Here is an 11,463-nt window from a genome sequence, read left to right as displayed (position 1 = left end):
CATTTTTCTGAAAATCACTCGACTTCCTCGATTCAAACGAATGCCAAACACAAAGAAATAGACCGATCTGGCTGAAACTTGGTGTGTGTTCTTCCAAGAGATGCTACTAACTAAACATAACCTCGATACTCGCCAGTAGTGCTATCTCTCTGACTGTGCACGGACTTTTCAAACGACCCTCGTATAATACAATTTCCCGCAAACAAAAACTTTTACGTTCTATCTGGGAACCGCTCAATGTCCACGCTCGCAAAAACTACACCAAACTCTCCTCTAATGTTTAATAATAATCAATAAAAACTTGCCGCTAACATGAGTGGTATAAAAAAAGACACAAAATAACTAATTAGAAATTTTTTGACTGTGTTCGACATCACAGCGGCTTGCATCTTTATTCAACACAATCTGGTAACACTTTTATAATTTTTTTTTTTTTTAAATTTAATTAACAATATTAAACAATTATTCTAAATAACAATATATTATAATTTATAAAAATTTAAATTTACACCACATATTCACAAAAATTTACAATAAAAAAGCTTATATTTATAAAATATTTAATTAAATTAATAAAAATGGCACATTTCATTAAAAATTCTTGATCATTTTGAATATTATCTGAACAAATATTTAAGAACACCTCTAGCCTGACTAGAATAACCAATTACAATAAAATATGAATACATAATTTGGATACTAAATTTTCTTACGTCTAAAATTTATTTTCAAAAACTAAAGTTTTGGATTTCTTTTTTTTCTTTTTTTAAAGGAATTTTTGGCATTTAACTTATAATTAATATTACATTAAATGAAACAAAATAGATTGTACTAAAATTATCTTATTTACAATTATATCGAAATATACTAAATCAGTCAGTCCTTTGTTGATCTTGATTTGGTACTGGTATTATGACGCTGGGCATTGGCTCCAATGGCGGCATACTGAAAATATAAATTATATCTTATTTTAATAGCTTTAAGTAATGATTAAGACGTTCTGATGTGCAGTACATAATTTCAGCTGGAAAATTTCGTTCATTCTTATAAAACCGGTCAAAATATGAGGTCGTTCGGTAAAGCGACCTTTCGAGTGCACTCTCACGGCTGCTCTACAAACTATTCTCAAATTTGGCTGTCTCGAAAAGCAACAAATTTATTATTATATCTTAGATTATTGGTAAAAAAAAAATGTCATATCGCTCTGATTAGTGCAGCTAAATTCTTTCGAATCTTAGTTAGCCTTATTTGAAGTAACTTCGTTAACACACCTCCCTGATTTATTACAATTAGAAGGTTTACTGTTATTTCATACATTAACTTATAGATGCATTATCAGATGAGAAGCTGATAAGTAGAAGCAAATTGCTTGCTCGAATTTAGTAAGAGAAAATTAAGCTAAGGTTCTTGAGATACCTACTTATTCGGCACGTGTTTGTTGATCAAATTTGGTTGTGGAAAGAATATTGTGGACGGCAGCATGAACTGCTGATCAGGGTTAGTTATCAGCACATCGCCTTCAACCGAGCCTCCTTTACTATCCAAATATAATGGCGGAGAATTTACAATCTTCTCACCTGTAAAGTATTAACTAGATTAGATAAAAATTTATATTTAGAATTTAATGGAACTCTGGTATTTTTTATACTGCTAGTATTAAATATAATCTAAATGCTTTACTCCACACACTTTTATGGCTAATAAATTTCCAGATCGAAGAATTGTTTTGTATGGGATAATATTAAGTCGAACACTGGGTTCAATACTTCTCGCTTTATTGCAGCAAGTCGTCATCGTTATGCGAACTTCGTTTGCACGTTGTACACTTTTTATGCACCTAGGCGCAGCCTTCTTACTATGCCTAACTAGTTCAAGATCAATTTAAGACGCCAACTTGAAATTTAAAACATTTAACGAGTGAACGATTTATTTGCCAATGAAGTTTTTTTTTTTTCATTTATTTTGTTATTTACAATCTGTATACAATAAGTAAATAAGAAGACTGAATATGGTGAACTGGTACGGGAGGAGAGCAGGAGGAGAGAAACTACCCAGCGGTAGCACTCTCTATAGGAGAGAGGAGAATGTGGGGAGGAGAGAGGAGAGTAGTAATTTAGGTCTTCAGCCTGCAAGGAAGTCGCGGGGCCACCGGCGATTCAGTCGGCAAGGAGTGTTAGGGATGTCAGAGGAAGCGAAAGACAGTGCAAGAGGATTAGAGCTAGTCGAGAGAGTAGTGTGGAAATTTTGGTATTTAGTCTTAGCGAGTTGGTCTATGAAGGGAACGTTGAGGTTGTTGTGAAGAGTGAGGTTAGTCACCATAGAAAGGAGCGTCAGCTATCTGACGGAGGAGGAGTTTTGACTGAAATATCTTGTACAGTCCTTACGTTTGTAGGTTTGGCTGAACAGCTCTAGTCCGTAAGTCCACATAGGTTTGAGGACAGTGTTGTACTCGTATATTAAGCTTTTGAGTTCAATGGGTAATTTAGAGCGTCGTCCAAGAAGCCTGTAAAGCAGTTTCGCACGTTTTGTCATTGCTTGTCTTTTAAGTTTAGTGTGTGGGTTCCACGTGAGCCAATGAAATTAATTATTTATGTTCAGGAACCTTTAGAGGTTTTGAATTGCTACCATAACGTTAAAAATTGTTATTCAATTTTTATACACTAGTTTATGAGTATTTCTGAACCAGCGAAGATAGAAAATATTCTTTATGTCCAAGATAAAAAATATTTTTTTAAAAAAAACAACTTAAATCGGTACAAAAACGTATTTAAATACAAAATATTAATCCAATGGTAGAAATTATTGATAATTTACCTCATTTCTTAAAAATTCTTGCTAAAGATGGAATTTTCAACTACAAACATTTATATATTTTATCTACAAATAGTGCTTAAAAAGGCGTTTTTAGTTTAATGAATTAAATTTATTTCAGAAAAGTAGATATTGGCTTAATTAAAGGTTAAACGAAGATATGAGCTGCCAAATTTGATTAATAAACAGCGAAATAACGAGGTAATAGAAGAAGAATATGCTTAACGTAGTCATGTGCAAAAAAGAACGATTCTTATTTAGTATTAGGTTCATCGGGTTTCCGATCACCAAATTATCAGCAGAATTTTACCAGCAGAACCCTGGATTTAGGGCTTTAACTTCTGAGCTGACAATTGCGTTTATCATCCATTCCGGTCGCAAAGTGGCACAGAACTTAAATTCCAGACAAACGAGGCTCGGGGAGGCCTAATTTACTTTTAAGGCATTCTGCATCAAAGGTACAGTGCATTCATTTCCTCTAAAGATAGGTCCCGTTAGTCTTTCGAATTCCGCTTTAGTGCTAGCTAGTCACTACCCTTACTATCAATTTCATTCAGCAGTTTCTTCTGAGATTGTGTGTTCAGCAAGGCCACAGCATTAATCTGTTTTGTCTGTAACCTTCTTCTCAGTCCCATCTAATGTCTTCGAAAAACCTGCGGATTTTCTGTTGCCAGAGCCCCGAATGTAGACAGAAGGCTGTTTTACTGGGTAAGGAGAAAGTCATCTGACAGAATTTTCTTGGCCAACAACCGTTGCTGAGGTCGGATGGGCCTGACAGATGTCAGTGAAAATTTGAGAAGACGCTGAGAAGTTAGCATCAATGAAGATGCGGCTAAACCACTTCCCCTTGAGAGGAATTTAAGACGAAAATGTGGAGGAAAGTTTATTTAAACAAGGAACTAGTTATCATTTTGAAAGCTAAACGTAGACCTTAATTAGAAATGGTAGAGGCATGAAATGAAGCAGACAATTGTAGAAAAATCTGAGATAAAGATGTAAATACTTGAATCAAAATAATGTTCAGGTATTTTTCGCCATTTAGGTAGTTATTGTTTGAAATTACTATTCAAATTTACTAGAAACAGTTTTCTTAGCTAACTTGAAATGAAAAACCACAGAAAACGTAATTTCATTGGGTGATAAACAACTCCAAAAACTATTATTTCAAAATTTCTGTATTTTTTTAAAGCTCTTATCACTCAAATTATCTAAGAAAGTTTAGTCTATTACTATCAGACCTGGAAACCCCGTAGGGGAAGTGGATTAGCCACTTCTTCAGGGTACTTGGCGTCCTTGCGGGTATCCCAGTCTAACAACATGAACATGAGCAACATATACTGTTACACCCCAATACATTTACACAGTATACAGGGCATAGTCATCTGTACAAGGAGGGGCTTATTAGCTCGGAACCGTGGTGCAGATTGTGTCAGGTTGAGGAGGAAACGGCCTTTCACTGGCTGTTCGATTGTGTTGCAATCGAGTGGTTGCGCTATGAATCCTTTGGCTCTTTGAGGCCAAAGGAAATAGTAGCGCAAAAAGAACTAGTAGGGAAAGTCCTCCACCTCCTTATTAGGGGAGGTTTCGTCTACTAGATCCAAAGGTGAAGGCACAATAAGTATCTCCTGTGGCTGCGGTGCCTTGGGGGCATAAGTCTAATTTAATCAGGATCCGGACATTAAGAACTGAAATACTATTACACATTACTAATGATAATGAAGGAAACCGTACCATCATGTTTAGGACTGTTGCTTTGTGGGTTTTTTGGTTTTCGCTTTCTAGTTTGTATCCCATCTTTTTTCATTGCCAGCGGACGATTTACCTGTAAATAAGAAAAAAGTGTGTAATCACTGAGACACTTATGGAGAGACAAATTCATTTAAAGCTTTCGTAACAAACGAAATAAGGGAAAATAAAGGCAAAAAAGGGAATAAACGCAAAATTTATTTGGTTGATGCAGCGATTACTATTAAGCTTTAAAACTCAGTTTTTATCACTGAAAATTTTATAATTAATAGATAAGAATGATATAACTTACGTTATGTAATTTGAAATACAGTCCGCAGGCATTGCAGACCGGCTCGCCAGTATTGTTTCTTCGCCACAAGGTCGTGGTGGTTGTGTTACAGTTGGCACAGCTAACTCCGGCTCTTCTATTGCCCATCTGCTGTTAAACTGATTGTTAGACATTTAAAAGAAATCACATCATATAGGCAATAGTTTGGAAAGGTTACCGATAGGCAGATACCATGGCTTCCATTTCTTACTTCTCATTAGTAGAAACTAAGAGAAGTATAACAGCAAGTGGAAGAGTTTCTTGGGTCTAAATCCGAAAAGGTGTAATAATGCTAGAAATATTATTTCAGGAAAAAATGTTTATCAGAGATCCTGGAGGAAAGTTCACGTCAGAAAAGTGCCCTTAAGTTTACTATTACCCGTATAAGAGCGATTACCAATAGAATATTAATAGAAATTATATAAAATTCTACTTTTCCACCATTTTAAAACCGGTATACTCATTATTCTATTTTTTTTAAAGAGAAAATTGACTTCAAAGGCCCTAGCGTGGTCGCAAATTCCTCAGATATCTACAAGGCAAGGTAGAAGCTATCCCAGCCCAAAAACTCAAACAACCCTCTTATATCAGTTAAACAAGACAAAAATTCTAATAGCGTGCAGAACTGGTTGATGTGTGCAACTATTCGAATAGAGCTAGTTACTGACATAATCTAGCTCACTGCCTAACACATAAGGTAGGTCTTTACATAAATCTTTTTTTAAATTATTATTATGGTTGCAAATATATCAAAAAATGATGAATATTTCTATATGAGTCACAGCACCAAAATTAAGTTAGGGTAATCCAAAATTTTGACACGCCGAGAGCTAAAGGTTCCCCATCATAGAATATACTTTTCTCAGTTATGAGCTATAGTTTTTTTCTGTTCAGATCCACAACTTGAGAAGATTTTGTCAGTTGAAATTTTTTTGGGTCATGACACGCTCTGAAATTGCGCTCCCCATATCTGCCTTTGTTATTTTATCACATTTTCTTATACACTATACTTTTCTCAGTTATGAGCTATAGTTTTTTTCTGTTCAGATCCACAACTTGAGAAGATTTTGTCAGTTGAAATTTTTTTGGGTCATGACACGCTCTGAAATTGCGCTCCCCATATCTGCCTTTGTTATTTTATCACATTTTCTTATACACTATACTTTTCTCAATTATGAGCTATAGTTATCTTGTGTACAGATCCATAAATTGGGAGGATATTGAGAGTTGAAATTTTTTTGGGTCATGACTTCATGGATCGAATTTTGCGCCCCTTAGTAAACTAATGCAGTATTAGTATGAAAGTAGGTTCACTTATACACTATACTTTTCTCAATTATGAGCTATAGTTATCTTGTGTACAGATCCATAAATTGGGAGGATATTGAGAGTTGAAATTTTTTTGGGTCATGACTTCATGGATCGAATTTTGCGCCCCTTAGTAAACTACTGCAGTATTAGTATGAAAGTAGGTTCACTTATACACTATACTTTTCTCAATTATGAGCTATAGTTACCTTGTGTACAGATCCATAGCTTGAGAAGATATTGAGAGTTGAAATTTTTTTGGGTCATGACTTCATGGATCGAATTTTGCGCCCCTTAGTAAACTACTACAGCATTAGTATGAAAGTTCGTTCACTTATACACTATACTTTTCTCAGTTATGAGCTATAGTTTTTTTTTTTGTGCACAGCTCCATAGCTTGAGAAGATATTGTGAGTTGAATTTTTTTTGGGTCATGGACACGCTCTGAAATTGAGCCCTCTGCATCTCCTTGTGTAAAAAACGTGTTAGTATGAAACTTTATTTTCTTATACACTATACCTTTCTCAGTTACGAGCTATAGCTTTTTTGGGTACAGACCCATAACTTGAGAAGATATTAAGAGATGAATTTTTTTGGGGGTCATAAATCTCTATTAAATCGCGACCACCGTTAGTGATATCGTATCTCCGTCAGTATACAGCATATTAGTATGAAATTTGTCCTTTAGTAAACTAGCATATTCTAATATGCTTAGTCACTTATCAAGTGGCTACGTTTGCTGTGATAAATAATTTTATTACTCAGGATATCTAATATGACTTCCATACCGTGAATCCCCTTACCCCAAATCATACGGGTACTAATAATCCGACATATTTTGTGGTTCTGAACGTGGTTATTCGTACCGAAACTGCTGATATTAATTTAAAGGAATATTAATTTGTTTTTTGGAAAAGATCCAAAAGATTTTTTTGTATTTACATATACATATTTACATATGTAATAAAACAACAAACCGTTTTAAAAACAATTAAAAAATTACAGCTGTGACTGATTTTTTTTAACGGTACAAGTTAGCCATGGTAAAGTGTATTCCTCTAACATAAAACAAAATATTCTCGAAGTAGAAAGAATACTCGAGATGAGCCACAAAGTATGCGATATGATAGAAATCTGGGGACCGTATTCCTTGTGAATTGTATGAAATTAACAAAAAAGAAATATTTTTAGAAAAAAGAATTCTAACTTACATTTGGCACTTTCTTGTGGTGTGTTCGCACTGGAGGCCGGTTCACGCCGTTTATCCTATTGTAAAGACCGCAAGCGTTGCACAGATGATGTCCTGTACCGTCTCTCCTCCATAACGGTGTCACATTTGCTGCACAATTTACACATTCCTTTATTTCACCGGACATCTGACCTACAATTTTAATTACTCATCATTATTAAAATTTTTTGCTGCTAACATTAGCAACAAAATTTGGTTCCTTTTTTTTCTTCGAAGGTTTATTCCAAAGGGTAAATACTATAAACCATATGTTTCAAGCATAAACTTCTTTTTTTGGAAACGAGTGTTTGAAATTTATTTTTAAAGAATTCCCACGTAATTACTAAAGTTTTATCTATTCTAAGACATTCTCTAAGCTCATATTGGTGATAACCAATCTAATTCGAGATGATTAGGTCAAAGTGGATGACCAATTTTTATAATTGAAAAATATAGTTAGAAATCTCGACAATTCGTTACTGCGGTTTTCATTCATCATACTACAGTTCTCATTTAATCATTTTCCCAAATTTAAGCTATATCCTGAATAATTTTATTTTTAAATAAAAAACGGATCAATATCCAATTTACAGAAACAACAATAACCATAATAATAATTTACCTTTTAGAGGTTATTAAACAGATTTATAGAATACAAATAGTTCAAAGAAATGGTTGACATCTGACTTTATTTAGAAAATTTTGTATATCTGAGCCAAAGAAATCTAAGTCAAAATGATTGGCTATCCGCATCATACGAAAGATAGAGAAGTAAAAAGACGTAATTATGTTTGCAGTACGGTACATTGAACGGAGAAGAATGTCCGTGTAGTATGGGATGAGATATTAAAAGAAATTAGAGAAAGAAGGTAAGGACAGTCTATTTGAGAATGGAGAAGTTTGCAGAGGTAAGAGAGGTCGTAATAAATTCTTCTGGTGGTAATATTAGATAACTTTATACGAGATAATTAGTATAGCAAGAATAATAATGATAATATGCAAAAACGAGGTGTAATGCGCATGTTTTGTTATTGAAGTAATTTCTTTATAGCGAAAATCCTTTTTGCTGTACCAAAATCCAATTTGAGGATACTTATTTCTTAGTTTACAATAGATATGCCAAACCGAAAACCGAAATTATAAGTTAAATGTAATTTAAAAAAAAAGAAGAAGTTAAATTTCCCTTCAATTGGATATTATTATAAAATATGCTTAAAACACATAGGCTTTTTCAAACTTTTCTAAATGGCTGAAATTACGAACTGAGTATAAATGAAATGACCTTTCAATGACCTTACCCTTGTACTTGCTGATTTGTGTCCCTTATGGTCGTTTAATCAACCCTTATACTTAACTTAGAAATTGTTTAATCAACCCAATACTGAGTAATCAAAAAGTAAATATGAAATTTATTTAAAAGTTTAACTTAGACAATTTAAGTACTTTTCAACCCAAACTTTACTTGGTCAGAATTGTCAATGTGTTCATCAATTGAAATCAAGAGTATACTTATATTGCTGAAGTAAATCGAGTGTAAAAAATGTTCAATTAATAGATTTTATTAATTTAAAACTATCTTGGATTTTAAGATAACTATAAATGAAGGAAGAGATGAAAACTTGGACTGGATTTTATGGGAAATCATCCAGAATTTAGTCGCTTGGATTAAAAGAATGAGTCTATATTTCCAGCAGTGCATTTATCACTCTTTGACCTAGCTCATTAAGTTAAAAAAAGGGGATGACTTTCTTTTGGAATGAACTGCTGGAGAAGATGCTGAACATTTCCTTAAATGATGACCCTCTTAGTTTAGAAAAAAGATAAAGGAAATAAGAAAAATTCGGGTCATGAGATAATGCAGTACTTTGGATTAGAGAGACTGCTATGAATAGACAACTGTATGCGAGAAGGTGTTGTCAGAAGGCCGAAAAGATTCCTACCATCAGGAGAGACATCTAGGTGGGAACAAGAGGAATCTATGAAATGAGGAAGCAAGACAGAACCAAATCAAGGCGTACGACCGAAATTTAATAGTCTGGAGATTAAAAAAAAAGTTAGGTGTATAACAGCCAGAATACAAGACGTGTCTAACCCCTAACTCAATACGTCTTAAAATGTTTTAGTCCAAGTAGATTTAGTTCAGAGCGAAAAAGTACTATTTATCAGACTTATCTAATGATATAGCCTCCTAGATATCTGTCCTTACGATTAGTGGATTGCAATATTTATAAATTATAATTTAAATAATTAATTGTAATTTATAATTAATAAATTCACCTGGATCATAGCTCTCTTCTAGAGTCCAAGCATTTTGTCCAGGATTGGTGAGCATGTAAGACGATGCTAGTTGCAGTTCTGAAGGTCCTTGAGAGATAGCGCCACCAGTCGGCTGGCCATTACCTGCCGTCACTAGGAAGTCATGGCCCCAATAGGCCTGAGGTTTATTTATGTACTGATAATCATTACTGTAAACGGCAACCTAGTAAACAAAAATGTATCATTATATATGGATTTGTTATCAATGAAAATCACTTATTTATTTAAAACAACAATATATTGTAAAGTATTACTTAAAAGTGATAGCAAAAACTTAAGTTGCTTTAAAAAATGAAATAGTTTTTGTTACATTCAACAAATTTGAGCAACCTAATCAAAACAAAAGAAATAACCACGTCAACAACTGAATTCATTGGCAATTATTTGTAGAACCTTTTCCAGTGAATTGCTGGCCTCCGGACTGTGATATACGAGGTCTGTAAATTAAGTAATGAGACTGAACTTTTTATTCAAAAAGAATTACAATTCTATATTACAGCCGTTTGAATGTTTTCGACTGTCCCAAAATGAGTTCCCTTGAGATGATTTTTCAACTTCGGGAAGAGAAAAAAGCCACAAGGACTCAAGTCAGGCGAATAAGGAGGCTGAGGAGCCACAGAAATGTTTTTACTGGCCAAAAACTCTGGTTTATTGAAATTGCTGTGTGACAAGGTGGTGGTGCACGTGTCTTCAAATGTTCACGTGTAAATGAATCCATTTCTCCTTCACTTTACTTTGAATAAGAGCCATCTAGTCCGATACTAGAACTTACTGATACCGAATAGCTCCTGTAAAAGCTCTCCAACCTGCGCTTTCAGTCTCCCAATTGCCGGCAATCCCCAAATACCAGGGCGTCCAAAATTAAATATGACCTAAACATTATTTTGGGAAATTGGTAATAAAAATGTTCCGAATTACTGGGTTACTGGTAAAAAATATTGTTCAAACATAAGAGAATGTATGGGCCAAGAATGGAGTTAACACTCCTTTATTGGCCCGGAGCCTGTCCTGGGAATCAACTACGGCTCGGTTCGTGCGGCTCTCAGAGATTGGATCTGGAGGGAGCATAGAAAAAACAGGGTGATGCTTCCTGGGGTTAAACACAGTAAAAGTATGATGCCTTGGCTGTGTAAACAAAGAGCCAAAGAGACTCTATGCTTGGGTAGAAATCAGATTACTCTGAGAGGACTATTCACAGGGCATATTAGGTTCAGGAAGCATCTGTACAAGGTGAGGGCTTATTAGCTCGGAACAGTTGTGCAGATTATGTTGAAATTAGTGTTGTTCAAGACCTGAGCCATAAGGCTATAAGGTTCGAGCCTTGAGTGCTCGAGCTCTCAGGGCACAGAGGGTGGCTCGAGTCAGAGTTCGAGCTGAATCCTCGCAGAGAGCTCGGTGAGTCTCCAAGGCTCGGCTCAAAAAGCTCGAGCTTTTTTTTTTGCTTTTTATATGAAGCATTTTATTTATACTAATTAATAAATTCATTTCTTAAAATAAAATCAAGTTATAGCAGCTAATGAATTTTTCAATATATTTTTGTATAAATGAATACAATAATTTCTAATAGATTACTCGTCATTCCTTTAGAATTTAAAAAGGCTCGCACTTTGTGAGCCTTCATCTCCAGGTTTGTGAGCCTCCAACTTGAGCTTCACGGCTCGAGCTTCGAGGGCTATAAGGCTCGAGCTCTGAAGGCTCGAGTCGAAGCTCAACTCGGTTGAGCCTTCAGCTCGAACCTCAACTA

General features: G+C 34.7%; 1 protein-coding gene across 4 annotated transcripts in view; it reads right to left on the bottom strand.

Annotated features, from left to right (window-relative positions):
* Positions 1 to 339: 339 nt before the first annotated feature.
* Positions 340 to 11,463, bottom strand: part of LOC141454484 (uncharacterized) — a 31,926-nt gene continuing 20,802 nt past the window's right edge. The window contains exons 4-9 of one of the 4 annotated variants that reach the window (XM_074128744.1): positions 9,681 to 9,882; positions 7,387 to 7,514; positions 4,850 to 4,975; positions 4,543 to 4,633; positions 1,421 to 1,577; positions 340 to 945 (exon numbers count right to left, since the gene is read on the bottom strand). In XM_074128744.1, coding sequence (XP_073984845.1) covers positions 873 to 945; positions 1,421 to 1,577; positions 4,543 to 4,633; positions 4,850 to 4,975; positions 7,387 to 7,514; positions 9,681 to 9,882 — 777 coding nt within the window. In that variant the 3' untranslated portion in view covers positions 340 to 872. Of the gene's footprint in view, positions 946 to 1,420; positions 1,578 to 4,542; positions 4,634 to 4,849; positions 4,979 to 7,386; positions 7,557 to 9,680; positions 9,883 to 11,463 lie in introns of all 4 variants that reach the window. The other 3 variants (XM_074128741.1, XM_074128742.1, XM_074128743.1) reach the window with 3 other exon arrangements.

This window comes from Rhodnius prolixus, unplaced genomic scaffold (assembly GCF_049639745.1).
Source record: "Rhodnius prolixus isolate KJV_2025 unplaced genomic scaffold, Rpr scaffold_9, whole genome shotgun sequence".
NCBI lineage: Eukaryota > Metazoa > Arthropoda > Insecta > Hemiptera > Reduviidae > Rhodnius > Rhodnius prolixus.
The sequence above is the reverse complement of the archived record's forward strand: the minus strand, read 5'-3'. Positions and strand labels throughout refer to the sequence as shown.